The following is a 16,774-nucleotide window of genomic DNA, read 5'->3' on the forward strand; positions in this document are numbered from 1 at the left end:
TAATCAGTTCCCTTTCGTAAGCGGTCTTTGCCATTTAAACGGTCGATGCCACCATTGGTAACCAAGCCCTTAGTCATGATAGATGCAATATATTCGCGGGATTAAGTTACAACAAGGAAAATAATACGTTTTTCAATAGTCTGAGAAAGACAGACGTTGACGCCCAAGTTGAATTTACGTTAAAAGTTATGGAAAGGGCTAGGGTTACCTGTTATTGATGTATCAGTTAAGAAAAACAGTTTGTTAGTTTATGTACTTACATTTTTCGTGGCGTGTCGGAGTGGTAGTGTAGTGGTGATGGAGAGAGATAAGGATACGAAAGGTACGGGTTCTACCCTGCCTGGCGATTTTCTTTCTTTTTAATAGAAACACTTTCAATAACAGGACAAAAATTTTCTTAGTGTCTTAAAAATGGCAGCGACAGTTTACGAAAAGGACAACTACGACGGCGAACTTAGTCGAACCAATCAACTGAATGAGACCAAAAAGCAATTTTAGCAATTTTAGCCGAGTGAGGCTAAATATACATTCTCATTCAAATTTTTAATTTATTAGTTCAGTTCGTCGCATGTGAAAGTCGACGTGTTCGAATTAGGAGCAGACGGGTAGAACGTGTTGGACGAACCAAACTCACTCAGGCGAACTTAAGTGAGCCAGACATCGAACTTTTTACGAACTTGACTCACTAAGTTTGGTTCGTCTCATGAAAAGTTCGACGTTTGACCTAGGCGTGAGGTGGGTTTTCCAGTTCGATACAGAAGGCACGTTAGGAGAGTAAACAATTGAGCAATTATTGGATTCTGCTTTCGTGTGACCTGAAGAATTATAAGGGGATTGAGGAAGGTTTAATATCCATGGAGATCTGGGTACACTGTAATTTTCAGGGAGTTATAATAACTCCTCTAGTGGGGCTAATTTAACTCCTTACAGTGGAGTTATTTTAACTCCAAAAAGGAGTTAAAAGAACTCTTTTTCAGGAAAAAAAATGACCCCAGATATTGAGGAGTTAAAATAACCCCAAAAAAGGAGTTATCCTGTACCTAAAATTTTTACTCCACTTTCAGAGTTAAATTAACTCCAAAAAGAGTAAAAACAACCCATGTAAGGAGTACGAGTAACCCCATTTCGGAGTGATTTTAACTCCAGACTGGGAGTAAAAAGAACTCTTTTTCAGGAGTAAAAATGACCTCAAATTCGGAGTTAAATTAGGAGTTAAAATAACCCCAAAAAAGGGGTTATCCTGTACCTAAAATTTTTAGTCCATTTTTGGAGTTATAATAACTCCCTAAAAATTACGGTGTACATAATTGTTCAGATTATACAAAAGCCAAATCTAATCAGGGCTTCTCCGTTACCGTCCCTTTTTTGGCGATTAACTGGTGAGTATACTACTGACGCCATTTTCTGATAGCAGGAGGAAATTGATTATCTATACAGTAACTGATTTGAAAAGCGTTTGTACTCTAGCCGTGGGTGTAAAAGTCTATGAGTGTGTGCCTTACCTTTTATGCAAACCTCCTGTTAAACCACAGGGTATGGACAAACATGAACTTCTCTTTTATTCCTTAAATGTGCGTGTATTTCATATTGCTTAAGGCAAAGTTACTCCAAAACCAGCTAATGCGTAAGAGAATGACAACAACAAAAAAAGCCGTGTGCAAATTGGAGCATCTTGGGAGATTGCTGGGAAAAATTTATCTGTTCCTCAGTCCCAGCAAGACTGATCGAAGGGTTCCCAGCCAGAAGGGTGTATCTAGTACAACCTGCAACCCGACTTACAGGGAACTCTCCCAGCAGACGTATATCCAGACATTACTGAACAGTTTGGGTGTGGTCAAAGGACGAAATTCTGCCTTTCAGTTGGGGGGGGGGGGGGGGGGGGATGTCTGAGAAATAGCACATAGCAGCTATTCTGGACATCAAATCCCCTCAGACACTCTGATTTGCCTAGTTCCCACTTCCCAGCAACACTTCAAAGAACGTACTAGAGACTTTTAGATTCAAGGACGACAACGACTACGAGTATGAGATTTGGCTTACAGTTTTTTCGCATATTCTCAACTGAATATAGACTCCTCGGAAAGCTTCATTTTACCATTTTTCATTAGAAAAGTTAGCACTATTACCTTTAGTGAAGGAGGTTACACCCTCTCTCGATCGCAAAATGATAAACTTCTAACATTTGATAACCTGTTTCTGCTACTTCGACATTCACACCTAAACTCGTAGTAGAGTGACGACGATTACGACGTTTTCCCGTCAAAATGACGCTCTTTCACGCGCGAGCACTACTTACTATTGAGAGAATCTCGTACTCTTAGTCGTACTCGTCTTAGAATCTAAACGTCTATCATTTTTTCCAAATCTCCCAGCCAGCAAAAATTTGCCTGTAGAACAGATATTTTGAGGAACAGGTCCATTGGGTGCCCCTGATTCATTATAAACTGCCACAAAAAATGCGTCGTGAGTTTTTTCAAAATGCCGCACAACATACGCGTATTATACCGGAAAAAGTGTCAGTCAGTACCGCCAGGTATGTCGAAGGTATATAGCTTAGAAAGGAAATGTGACCTAAAACTAGTTGTAAAATAGCAGTCTGGATATTAATTTCCCTTCAACTTACCCACTTGAAACTTGCAACGGGATGTCCCTTATTACCTAGCAGGATAGTCATCTCCAGGAAATAATAAATTGACGATGACTTAGCGGTTTCCAAATATCTTTTCTGGCTAAGTTGAATGATGGCCATGTAGTCGTATTGACATAAAACAAAAACAAAAGCTAAAAAATTACTCAGTAAATACGTTTTACTTCTAGAATATAGAAAACATCATCGTATGTCTGTATGTGTGTGTTTCCAAACAGATTTGAATGACAAGCCAAGTAAAGTGAGTGTGCTTAAGCGAGCTTTTGAGGAAGTTTCCTTCATATCAGCTGAACGTAAAGACGGTGTTGAAAGCCGTGAACATGCAGCAGAAAGAAAACATTCTCCACAAACCAGAAAAGGTAAAATTTACGCCTTGATCAACATCTTAATTTCAATTACACTGAGATGGCTCCTCACTAACCAAAAAATAAACAAGGCATTATAGGAAAAATTATGTCTTGTTTGCAAAATAGCTGGATGTTTATTTTCTGTACAAAATGCACATCTAATCCGCGGCGGAATCCTCATATGAAAGAGGTGGGGATGCTCGTCGAAAATTTTGAATTAAACCCCTAAAAGAGACCGATTTGGGCGTAGCCCAAGCTTTTTTGAGCCCTAAAAGAGACTATGTTAAAACACAGACGATACACATATTTTTATATTTTTTCAAGAACAACCCTAAACGAGACCTCCACGGCTAAATATGATGGCGTTTTGCCCAGGACACCCTAAGTGAGACCAAAATCCGAAATTTAAACCCCTAAGCGAGACGACGAGCATCCCCACCCCTTTCATATGCGGAGACCTCCCCCAGGGTATCCAATGACCGGAACGATGCCGACTCCAGGGCTGCTTGAACGTCCGTGAATGCATTTGCATTAGGCCTTTGCAATCATGTGTTCTATGAGTGTTTCTTTTTTCGCTTCCGTGCGCGTGGAGGAAAAGGAGCGCAAAGAGATCAACGGTGTCGTGGAGAAAAGGCCGTGTACGTACCTATTCCGCGGAGCGTATGTCACCTTCTTCCTTTCTCTAAACAGAAATTGCAAAACCAGCCAATAAAACGATTACAAATTGCACTAGCTAAACGTTCGATGCGAATAACAGCCAGTTCTAGAACACCTCAAAATGATACCCCAATAGCATTTTGGGCCTGAAACTTCAATGATTTTCTATTGTTTTTAAGCTCTCGTAAGCGACCACCTGACGCATTCTCTGATCTCTGTGTACGCTATGTGCACTATGCTACTTGGAATATATGACATGTACGAAGAACTTAGTAACAACATGGAACTACACATTGTGTAACTTAGAAATCGCATGCAATAAATTATCTTCCATAAAGTAGATATGCTTGGACCTCTTCTCGGAAAAGACCCACTGTGGTTCGATTCTTGTAAGGGACCACCACCTGTGAGCGACCACTAAGTCTTTGCATTTTGGGTTGTCGCTTACAGGAGGTTCAACTGTAGTAGGGCCTTCTCATATGGTAGCAGTAATACTAACCAGTGGTGCTATAGCCAAAAAACGTGGCACCGGCCTCCTTTGTGTGTAAAATGAATGGGCGGCATATGTGTTGAGCGCGAAAAACGAGGCGAACCAAGCAGGGGATTGGGAAGAGAAGGCTGAATATTCTTGTGTTTATTGTTATATTAAGCGACCACCCAAAATGCAAAGACTTAGTGGTCGCTCACAGGTGGTGGTCCCTTACAAGAATCGAACCACAGTGGGTCTTTTCCGAGAAGAGGTCCAAGCACATCTACTTTATGGAAGATAATTTATTGCATGCGATTTCTAAGTTACACAATGTGTAGTTCCATGTTGTTACTATATTCTTCGTACATGTCGTATATTCCAAGTAGCATAGTGCACATAGCGTACACAGAGATCAGAGAGTGCGTCAGGTGGTCGCTTACAAGAGCTTAAAAACAATGGAAAATCATTAAAGTTTCAGGCCCAAAAAGTGGTCGCGGTCGCTTACGGGAGGTGATCGTTTACTAGAGGTTCCAGCTGTAAGGCTTTGACTAGGAAAATGTTGGTGTTTTGGGTTGGCGGTCGCTTATTGGAGGTGGTCGCTTACAAGAGGTGGTTGCACAGGGAGGTTCGACTGTATATTGGCCCGCTGGGTTCTCTCGAGGTTTCCTTGGCACTTTCTGTTTTGTATTATTTCTTTTTCTTTTTTGAAAAATCGAACGATCACAATTACATGCTCCTGTTCCTATTTCTTTCTTTTCTCTCTCTCTTCCTCTGTTTCTCCCTTCTCTTTTTTTCTTTTCGTACCAATTTGGCACATTTGGCATAATTCCCGCCATAACAGAAAATAACGAAATTTTTAAAACACCTGTTTTTATCCGATTTTGTTTCCGATAGTACCAAGTGAAATCATAGCTAGAGGACCAGGGGCAAAACGTGCTTATGAAAATGCTTTGAAAAATGGAAAGGTAAAGGTGTATCGTGGTCGAATCATGTTCATCGGCCAAGATCGAGCGGGAAAGACGAGTTTAAAAAAACATCTTCTTGGCCTGCCATTTGACCCTGATGAACAGAGTACAGACGGGGTGGAAGTTGACCCATCTACATTTGAATTTGACGTCGACCACGCTACGAATTGGAAGATCACCAATGAAAAGCTCAGTGTTTCTCATTTTGCCAACGAGCTTGCAAAAATAGTGGCAGGAAAACTTCAGGAAGAGAAAACTAACATGAACCGGGAAGGTCAAGATGAAAAGAATATTAAGGTTAGCAAAATGTCCTGCAATCATCTCGAAAGAACTAGTTTCACTTTTTGACGTAATTTGCCGTCCTACGTACTGGGTTGAAGAAACCTGACCTAATTAAAACCTCACACGTAAGGATACTCACGTAAATTGCTCTCTCCGAAATAAAGAATAACAATATAATGTTGCCAAACGCCAGTCGTTAAAAAATCAGATCAGTGTTCATCATATTTAGTTATGAAGAGCGATACAGTTGGGCTCCAGAAAGTAGTATAGGGCGCAGATTTAAGGCAGTTTTCTACCTTTTTTTAAGTGGAATCTGTGCTCATTGGAGAGAAGTATAATTATACATTAAGGTGGCTGAACACAGTTTTGGCAGTTTGTGAGTATACGTCATTTGTCAAATCATGGCAAGAGAAGGGTTGCAGCTCACAAGCTGAAACTTGGCAAGTGAAAAATATACTCATGAAAGATTTTGATCGACAGGTAAAATGTGACGTTTTCGTTGTTTCCATGGCAACATGAACGATGGAATACAGCCTTAAAATTTCACTTTTGCTCAGTTTACATAAAATTCGCTGATTAGATTTTCCTATAAACTTGCGTACAGCTTACTATAATTAATCATTACCATTTGAAACTTATTTGACCCAATTTTAAGAGACGGGTTTTCAGATAATCAATAACTAATAATTGTATTACAATTATTAAATGTATCACAAAATTCGTCTGTTCAACTTTCATTTTAAAGTTCGCATTATTTAGAATACGATAAAAGTCAAAATCCTGCCAAATATCACAAAAATTTTGATGAATAGATTTTGAGAAATCGTGTTCTGTGTACCATTGCTTTTTTCGCCGCCATGTTTGTTTGTCTAATTTAAAACACGCGCCGTCACGCGAGTTACCGCTGACTGCTCGCAAAACTGTGTTAAGCCACCTTAACGCCAATGAGGTCATCGCCTTTTGTCCTTATCTCATGACCAAAAATCAGGGCGCAGAAAAATCTCATTATGATAACGTCGCGTTCGTTTTTAGATTGTTTAACCGATTTCACTGGTTTCAGGTTTTTAGTTATTTTTCCATTTCTAACGAGGGTATAGTCGCTAAACTTTCATTAACGTACAATCACTAAAAGGTAATTAACGTAACTGCCAGTTCCGCTTCACTGAATTTTGGCGCGCCATTCGTGCACATCAATGTGGGTTATAGTAAAGAGGCTCCTCTTTCAACAACTAACAAGATAGTTTTTGGCGAAATGTTTTACTTACCCTTTCCTCCTCTTATTAATTCTTTCTTTGTATATTTAGAATTTTTTAACTCAAACGAAAAAGAAGGATACCGAAGAACCTGGATTTCATTCTCACATAGCTAGCAATTTGGAAATCGAGGTTGAAGAAACTACGAGGTGCATGATCGACGGAAAGATGGAAGAAGCTTCCCCTCCAGAAGACGTACCAGAAGTAGTGACTGCAGAACCTACAATTTCCATACCCGAATTGAAGATTGATCCAGCCCATCCTCCAGAAGACTTCACAGAAATACTTGTTCAGCATTTAAAGGGATTAAATCTGGAAAAAGATGCGGAACAAGCTGAACAACACACGACGCTAGATCTATGGGACTTTGCAGGACAACATCTTTATTACGCTTCATATCCTGTGTTTTTGACAAAAAGAGCAATTTATCTGTTGGTCTACAACTTGAACAAGCCACTTGAAGCGGAGGCACTACCCTCTTTTAAACGAGAAAATTGCGAAGTTCGTCTAAGGAATCCAAATTCCGAGACAAATTTAGACAACCTCATGTCATGGCTTGCTTCAGTAAGTACTATGTGTTCACAACAAAGGAAAGCTGGTAAAGAGGAAGAGAGGGAGCTCGTATACCTGCGTCCTCCAGTATTCATTGTAGGAACACATGCTGATGAGCCATATAAAAGTAATATCAAGGATATTGAATCACAGATCCAGAAGGCGATTTCAGGAAAAAGCTTTGCAAACCACGTGATTCGTCCTTTCTTTTCAATTTCTAACAAGTCAGGTTCAGACGAAAAGCAGCTCGTCGATCTCAAAGACAAGATAATCGAGGTGTTAAAGCAGGAGCCATACATGGGAGAGGAGTTGCCACTTCGGTAAGTTTTGTCATAAAAGATTGCTCCAAAGCAGTTTCGTCCTGTATAATATCATATTTCCACGTTGTGAATTTTTTTCGATGATCTTGAAAGCTACAACCAATTGCAAAGCTACTGGGGCACTTCGACGAAAACCGGCCTTTTTACATCAAATGGCTGCTAGGCTCATATCTCCGAGAAATAACACTTAGCCCCTCTCTCCCCTCCATTGAAAGTATTTCCTCCAAGTTTTCAGCATTTTACAAGAGGATCACAAGCACAAGATCATGTTCAGGCCAAACAAGGTAGTGTGTCAACCATTTTTGCAAATGGTTGTAGCTTCTTCAAAACACCATTCCAGGTGCAACTTTATGTTCAATCTTGATTTGCTAGGATGTTACTAAGACGAGGAACGAAGAACTAGTAACGAGCACGGAGAAAGGGAAAATTAAACCAAAATTGCAACAAAGCAGACAATGGGTAATCAATTTACTGATACTGCTAGGGTGGACGTTAAGTTTTGTTACCATTTTTCAAGTCCCTTTACCCGTGCTCGTTCCGCTGTCCACGTTGCTTGTTTTAGTTACATCCAATTTAAAAGCTTTTCTATACATATGCGCCTTTTACCTTGTCTCAAACTTTCATTCAGAATGCCGTTCAATTAAACGCTAAACCTAACCTACGGACAGGTTAAAATGACGATACTGAGACTCAAGAATAACCTCAGCGGAGATATTTCTGACGCTCCCACATTCCTTCACCCATTTGGATGCCTTTTTCGTTCATAACTTCGTTTTTCCTGCAGGTGGTTCAATTTTGAGAAGGTCATTAAAAGCTTGGTTGCAGCGAACATTCAGCACTTGGGCCTAAAGGATCTACGAACCATTGTTCGGAAAGTCTGCTTCATCGAAGACGAGAAGGAGATGGACACCATGCTTGATTTTTATCATGACCTTGGCGTCATTGTTAAACACCGAAACACAGTTATACTGCAGTCCCAATGGCTAATTGATATTTTCAGGAAACTTATAACCATCCGTCATTTCAACGATATGGTAATTTAAAAGTAAAACTTCTGGGATAAATGGGGTAATTTCCTTAGGATTTATTAGTTTGAATATTTTTGGGGTTACATAAAAATCTATTCAACATCGCAGAAATTCACCAACACACAGCTTATCTCCGTAGGCGCACGGGCTAAGGGGGAGGGGGAAGGGGGCAAGATTCCTCACAAAACGCTCCATTATTCGGGAAAACAGCACTTGGGATAAGACTTAAAAACAAAAAGGAAGTCAAAACACAGAGTTTTAGTATATACACACTCAGTGATCTTGGTGATTTAAGCAATCTGATTGGTTCGCTATCTCGAACTATTCAACAATATTCACCTCCTAGCGATTGGATAATGTGTGAACTCGTTTTTTTTCTTAATTTTTAAAGAACGATCTTTTAAAAGAACGACACAACAAACCTTTTCGGCCATAAACTTGGCGAGTCAACAGAAAAGCACAAAGCTTTACTTTTCTTCTCAGGTAAGGAAACAATTCAAACTTTTAACGGTTCCATTTAAGCCATTACGCTGTTGTTTGCGAAGTGATAAGCTTGTATGTGAATTACCATGTTTGAAAATTCTATAAACTTTCGCGTGATTTGATCTGCCAATCAAATCATACCCTTCTTTTCAATGGTTTCCTCTCTGATGTTGTTGAGATCACTTCGTGTGTATATACTAAAACAATTATTCTTTTCAATCTCGGTGAATAGTGGCTTTAGGAATATTTACCTCGATTTCAAAGGATAATTATTAATGTAACCACGCCAGTCGTTTCTAAACGTCAGTCTAAATGCGCACATGTCAAATCTAGATGCATGGTGTGGATACCTGTTATTCACTCTTTATCCCAGTATCTTCATTGATTTCTGTCAGTGACGTCCATTGTGAGCTGGGAATCCGAGATCTCTAGATACATTTCAGTTTAAAGCGATCAGCTCGATACTGAAAACTTATCTTCGTAGCACGATGTGACAGAATAGATTGTGCTCGCTAACGTTCATATTGAGCACTCCTATGAGTGTAAGTCATTGTGAATAGATCTGAAACGGACAACGCCACGGGAGGAGTTAATTTTCAAGTAATATATCAAACATGAGATGCAGTGTTTCATCACCAGATGAAACACCGAGAAGAGAGTTGAAAATACGACGCGCAGCGGAGTATTTTTGACGAACTTCTCGGTGTTTCATCTGGTGATGAAACACTGTGTCGAATGTTTGATATTTCTTCTCAAACAAAATCATTTTTGAAGGAGAAATTAAGGATGCAAATACTAAGCAGTGTTTCATCCGATTTCCAAACACTCATTAAACATTAATTTCCTTTGTATTTTCTTAATGAATTATTAATGAGTTTGAGGAAGTATGTTTCTGATTTTGCCAGATCAAATAGACTATGCGACGTTTCAAAATAACTTTTTAAGCTTTTTTAAAGTTATTTTGAAATTATTATTGTTTCATTAAGCGTGAAAATTTTAAACGTTTTTCTTTTTCATACGATCTAAGTACTTTTGTATCCAGTTAACAACACCAAGACGTTGGGGCATTGTGTACAGTTTCTTCGGGCAAGGTCGCCGACGCCGCTGCCCCCGAGCCAAAGCCCGAAGGTGCCCGTACGTCTATGAGCTTACTTAAAGCTCTTCAAAAAACAATATTTCAAACGACAGATGAAAAGGAGTTGTTTGAGGAGGCGCGCGATGGTGTGTGGAAGCGTTTTAAATTTAAGAACAACAGATCTGCATTTTCATTTTTTCTTGTGGTAACATATTCGTTCTATTTTTGCAGGAATCCAAACATTCCCTTCTGTGGAAAAAAATGGAGATAACCGGTGTTCTCTCCATGGAACTCGTCGATCACGTGTTTTCCAAATTTTGTCAGCAAAGTTTTGCAAAAGAAAACATCTTACACTTGATGGAACAGTTTGGTTTGATTGCCAAGTGTGCATTTCCTATAAATGATGTGAAGTACTTTGTTCCAGCTCAACTACGTTCACAACCTGGACGACTTTGCCATTTGAAACCAGCCCCGACAGACCCTTGCCCGTTATATCTTCAGTTTCCATCTGGATTTGTTCCACACGGGCTTTTTACGCAACTCGTATCTCGTTGTACCAGATGGTGTTCCAAAATTGAATTCAAGGAGGCGCCCAGACTCTTTGATGGGGTAGCCAGGTTTACGCTGCTATCAAAGGATTTTTCCTACCAGCTAATCTGTGTTCGCAAGAAAAGCTTTATTAAGTTTCTCTTGCGTCATTTTCAAACACAGCCGTGTCAAGCAGCTCCACTGACAGAAATTGAAGAAATGGCCGCTCTCGTGTGGAGATCTCTAAAACAGACAATGACTTCTTTGTTGGATGAGTGGCCCTACTTGACCAGTTTGGAATATAATTGGTGCGTCGCATGTACCGACTGTTCAGAGGGGCACGTCATGTGTGATAGCCATGGTAAAGTGGCATGCAAGTACGATGATTGTTCGTGCCTTCTTAAAATTCTGCAAGACGGGCAAATGAATAATTGCCCAAAGAGCCTTGGCAATAAAACCACGAATGTTCCAGGACTAGAAAAATGGTTTCCCATCAAAGGTGAGGAAAACCTATCTGTAACTACTAGAAATTTGCATGTTTGCCTGACTTGCATTGCTCCAAATACCTCGGTATTTTTCGTTTAGGTCGTCTTAGCAATGAATAATTTATTTTGGTTATATAAAACTGTTCCCTAAAAGCAAGTACACAATTAACAGTAGAGGCCCAAATTAAATGTGGATGTCCCATATTTCAATAATGATGTTCGCCATTGGTGGATCAGTACACAACACCCTATAATATATATATTTAACGATAAACAAATCGAATTTGGATATGAGTCTGTAGCACAAGGAACAAAGTTACTATATTCTTGATCAGTTTCTTGCTTATCAGGCTTACCTATCGGGAACTTTTTGTTGTATATGGCACTGTCTTAATTCAACAAGGGCAGTAACAACAGATTATTCCTTTTGCTGATGCCTCAGTTACCACGGTTGTCCTTCCAAGACGCCATTGTGAGAGTCGCACCCCCCCCCCCCCCCCCCTTCTTCAAAGTCTAGATACACAGACAGACGAGTGATAAAAGGCGTTACGTTGCAATTGTAGAGGAAACGCTTGTAATGACGCAGTCAAGAATCTGAAATTTTCCTACTTTTGTCGGAAGACAAACTTTATTAAACTTGCTAAAAAATCCTACCACTAGTTATTCTGTTAGGTCATGTTACCCTTCCGCGAAAACTCCGCAATGAAAAGCGACAGGGAAAATTATAAGTACACCCAAACATTGTTTCACAGCAAGGTGTAAGGCGAAGGTCGCAACGCCAGTTATGATAATGCCAGAGGATGAATCCAGGTCCAGAACTTAAGTCAACCACCATGAAGCGTGCCCTGCTTCGTTTCCCTCAGGCTAAATATTCTTACTTTTTTGCCGATTTAAGGCTGAAAGTATTCTTGTATTATTCTTAGTTTATAGCGTATGATATTTCCCTTTTGGAGTATTATAATTTTAATAAACATTTTTTTTATGTAGATGTTCGCCCAGGTCATCATCCTGGAACAGACTTTGTCTACAAAATGACTGCTCTTCCAAGAGGGATTGCACTGATCATTAATAACGAGTTGTTTGCAGATAATACTAAACATGGCAAACAAACACCACGCCACGGCTCTGAAGAAGATGTCCGTCAAGTAAAAGAAATGTTCAGCGCTCTGGGATTTGAGGTACACATTAGAGAGAATCGTACTAAAACAGAGATGTTGAACGAGGTAGACTTTTTTGCATACGAAAAGGACCACAGTGACTACGATTGTTTTGTGCTCTGGCTCATGAGTCATGGAAGGAGTGGCGAAGTGTTTGGCTCTGATGGTGTTCCGTTGCCAATCCAGGCAATAAAAGACATGCTTTCCAACGCCAGCTGTACAACACTAAGGGGAAAACCAAAGCTCCTTTTTGTCCAAGCATGCAGAGGGGATAAAGAAGACGAAGGGGTTAACCTCGTGACTAATGCATTTGGTTCGCCCTCTGTCCAAATGCCTTCTCCCTGTCCTGATTCGCCAATCGATCAAACGAAAAGTCCTTCACCGGAAAGGATGGCTGGGCAAACAGATTTCCTAACTGCGTACTCAACAGTTGAGGGATACGTGTCATATAGATTTCCTAACCTAGGAAGCAATTTTGTTCGTGCACTTGTGAAAGTTTTCCGAGCACATGTTGCTCACGACCACCTCGTTAGCCTCCTGACCAAAGTAATCAAAAGAGTCAGCGACCTGGAATCAATAGAAAATGCCCGCAAATTTAAACAAGCACCTCAATTTGAAACCACCCTTGTTAAAGAACTTTGGTTTTAATTATGACAATTAAAACGTGAGTGTGATTTTGCTTATGACTACTAGCCCTCTAGAAATCCTATTGTTCTCAAACGGCAAGAATATTGCCGAGAATTATGCCAGAAAGAGGTAATTCCCTTGTGGCTAGGGTAAATAGAGGCCATCGGGATATACTTTTCTAAGGCCTTTTAAGCACTGTTAAGTATAGTCCCTTAACAAAGGCCTGTTGTTGTAAGGAGCACAATTCTTGAATTAAGTGGTCTCAAGAGAGGATAAAGGGGAAAGAGAAGGCATCCCCCATACACACCCTATTCCGTAGGTAATTCGTCTCGAGTTATTTTTAAGACCACAGATCCCAAGTGGGATTAGACAACAGCCAATCACATAGCGCGAATGTGTTCCGCGTGGATGACCCACGCTCAGAGCCACGCGTCCCTCACGAATTGACGCAGAACAAAGTGGCGGAAGACGCGGAGAGCGATATTGCTATTCGTTTTGTCGACGAAAACGACTACAGAGAGATTTCTCAGCGAAACGGAAATGAGAAAAGAATCGCCCTTTCTCTCTTGTATAGAGCTAACAGTACAGCAGGGAAATCCTTAACACACTGAATATTCTCTCAGGATCATTTATAATTTACACTTTGAAGAGAGCAATTTCTGGTTTGATATTTATTCTTAATAGTCTTTTATTATTCAACAAAAATAACACTTGCCGTCCTACTTGCTTTATTGTGCAAACGACTGGTTTCAATAGACCGGCGAAATTTCTCATTTTATTAAAGCACTGAGGTTACGACAACTTCGAGTTAAACTGATTTCACAGGTTGTCAAACAGTCTAGCGATTCCCTTTTCCCAGGTGAGCGCCGACTCATTTCGCGTCAATATTCAGGAATGCTCTCAATCTCTTTACGCTTTCATTGCCTTTCGCCCGACATGTTTTGCACTGCGTTTAGTCATGCGAAACCTCCACGAAACATCCACGTAGCGCGCGAGGTAACTTCAGATCCCGATTCTGAAAATAACTCGAGAAGAATTACCTATGGAATAGGGTGTGTATGGGGGACGCCTTCTCTGTCCCCTTTATCCTCTCTTGGTGGTCTAGGATGATGACGTACGCTTTCGTAAATCTGGGGTCAACCCACTGTACATTGAGAAATTTATATAACGCATTTATTATTAGTAGTAGTATTATCCAATTTTCTAAGAATTCATTTCCACTGAGCGAGTCGAAATAATCAGTGATAAGCTTAAAAGAATGCTTATCACTTTATAAGAGGAGTATTCACTGCCGTCGCCGTTGCTCAAAAACACTGCAGTTAGCACAGATAGCCCAAGAGTACTTTGTGATGAATCGACTTTTAAGGGTTATTAGTTAATATGTATTTCAATTAAACGAATAAAACCAATTAAAACGGCCTTTAGTATGAGGTCTATTTCTTTATCTGTTTATAAAATACAATTCAGATAAATCACGCTCTCCGACTGGTTGAAAAAGAGTGAAATAATGCGTAGGGACGTTAATGGATTCTCTATCATAAAACAAATAAAGAAGCGTTGACTGTGCTCTGTTCTGTTGAAAAGCATCAAGGAAACGAAGTAGGGAGAAACACAAGACTACGTCTCGTGTTTCCCTCGACAATTCTTTCGTGCTCAAGCCGCTTCCTGCGTGCTTTTCAACAGAACAAAGAACAGATTTTCAACAGAACAAAGAACAGATTTAACCCTTTAAGCTTTAAGAGTGATCAGCATCAAAGTTCTCCTTGTAATATCAATGCTTTTTAAAACAAAGTGGTCATGAGAATTACTGACATGATCACACAAGATAAATTTGCTTGATATTTCATCAAATTCTCCCACTACATCTGTAGGAATGAATAGGGGGCAACAATGAGAATTCAAATTTTGATCTTAGGGTTTAAAGGGTTAAGACTGTCTACACTATACCGGATGACTCTTGCGCCGACAAGACAATCAGTGCAGGCTAGCAAAAATGACATTCGGAGTAAATTACTGACTGCAACATTGAAAACTACAAACTCGGACAACCAAAATTAAAATGTCTTATCTACTCGAATAAGCGCTTCGATCAAGAGCCATTATGGCTCTTGCTTCGATTAAGTGCAGCCTTCGAATAAGCGCCGCATATGGGACAAATATTAGTTTATAAGCTATGCACCTGAATATGCGCCGCGACCTGGTCCCGTTTTAAAATTCTGTAAGTTTAATACGGATACTTATAATACCTAGTGAAAACAATTATTTTTCCCGTCCAACTTGCAAATAATCGCCGCCCTCCAATTAGTGCCGAATTTTGGGTGTGAAAAAAATTAATTAGCGCCGGGGCGCTTATTCGAGTTCAGTAAGGTAAAAAGCAAAAGAAAAACAGACTGAAATGGCAGAATCTCTAAAGATATGAACTTGTAGGATTCAATCGCTAGTTTAACAGCGGCATCTACAACTGAGATGCCAAGTCAAAATAGGAAAAAAACAATTCAATTAACGGTTTTTTATCCTCATTGACGCCGCTAAATTGTTATTCTAACTAAACCCAGAAAATAACAAAACAAAACAAAAAAAGAAAGGAAACACCAGAACGAGCAAGCGCCCACTATTTTTTGCCTTTTCTGCCAATTTATTAATGGACCTTTTTTTTCACATTTGAGCTACAAAGTCGCTAAAAAGATAGAAAATCTATTGCGCTATTTTAGCAACAAACACATGCACCCATCGGGGCCCTATTTTTCCGCAAGGAGAAAGGAGGCCGCGCACTGTAGACGTTTTGGGGCACTGGAAACTAACACTCTTTCAAAGATGGCGCGCGGAAGGCATGGTTGTTTTTCTGCCGTTTTTCATCTACTTTGCAAGGTTAGTAGCGATTATAGGTAAATCAGACAGTAAGACCCGTATTATTTATCTTTTAAAACAGTTTTACGATTGCTTGTGGAAATGTTTTACTCTGCATTTGGTAAGATCTTGACCCTCACCCTCGAAGCTCATGTCCTTTAAATATTGCTTATCAGGCTTATGCACAACTCTTTCAATAGTTCAATCTCACCCCTCGGGTAGTTTTCAACGCTTTGATTTTTAAGGGCAAACCGGTGCGTTTCCAACAGCGTATGAAGGGTTTATTTGCGAATTAGCCCTTTCTTAAAGTCTTATTAAAAGTGCAAGGTAGCAAATTGTTTATTTGTATGCTTAGTAGCCAGGCCTTTGACTTGGGAGTGGGTGAAAGTTTGAGATTTTTGGAGATGAAGTTGATCATAAGAACTAGAAGGGATCAAGATCCATTTTCAGATTTAGTGTGCGATTGCAAAATCCAAAATGATGGTTTCAAAATCGAAATCCGGATTTCCCAGTCTAACGCAACCCTAGAGTTTGTGCCTGAAGAAGCAAGATTGCTGATTGCTGATGAAGATGATCAATTTTTTTTTCAGATCAGATGGGTCCTGCACATATGTCAAGACTTTAATTTTAACAGCCAGGATTTTGAGCTTATTATCTTTGGCAATGTAAGTGCTGTACAGTGGCGGATCCAGGGCAGATCTCAGGGTCTGGATGACTGCCCTCCCTCCCCCCCCCCCTCCTAAATCTGAAGGTCTGGGTCTGGATCTGCCACTGCTGTATGTATTGCTATGTATCAAGCTCCTGAGTGAACCAGATAAACTAAACTGCTGGTACAGCTTGTTCAAAGTAAGATTGAGGCGTGGCTTCATGAGATTTTTTGGGGGTGAACTTTTTCAAATTTAATGTATCTGAAAAACAAAAGATACACTAGTGAAGGGAAAAATATTCAACAACATTCTCAGATTTAAAGGAAGAATCTAAAAGATTTTTTGTTAATTGCTCAATTTTTTTTGTATATAATTATCTAAAGTTAAAGAAACGTTTCTTCTGAT

General features: G+C 39.8%; 1 protein-coding gene across 1 annotated transcript; it reads left to right on the top strand.

Moving 5' to 3' along the window:
- Positions 1-6,769: 6,769 nt before the first annotated feature.
- On the top strand, positions 6,770-12,900 carry LOC140946984 (uncharacterized). The gene is made up of 4 exons (XM_073396068.1): positions 6,770-7,492; positions 8,277-8,526; positions 10,310-11,105; positions 12,079-12,900. The coding sequence occupies exons 1-4, from the start codon at positions 6,774-6,776 to the stop codon at positions 12,894-12,896; spliced, it is 2,583 nt and encodes an 860-aa protein (XP_073252169.1). The 5' UTR covers positions 6,770-6,773; the 3' UTR covers positions 12,897-12,900.
- Positions 12,901-16,774: the final 3,874 nt, after the last annotated feature.

This window comes from Porites lutea, chromosome 8 (genome assembly GCF_958299795.1).
Source record: "Porites lutea chromosome 8, jaPorLute2.1, whole genome shotgun sequence".
NCBI lineage: Eukaryota > Metazoa > Cnidaria > Anthozoa > Scleractinia > Poritidae > Porites > Porites lutea.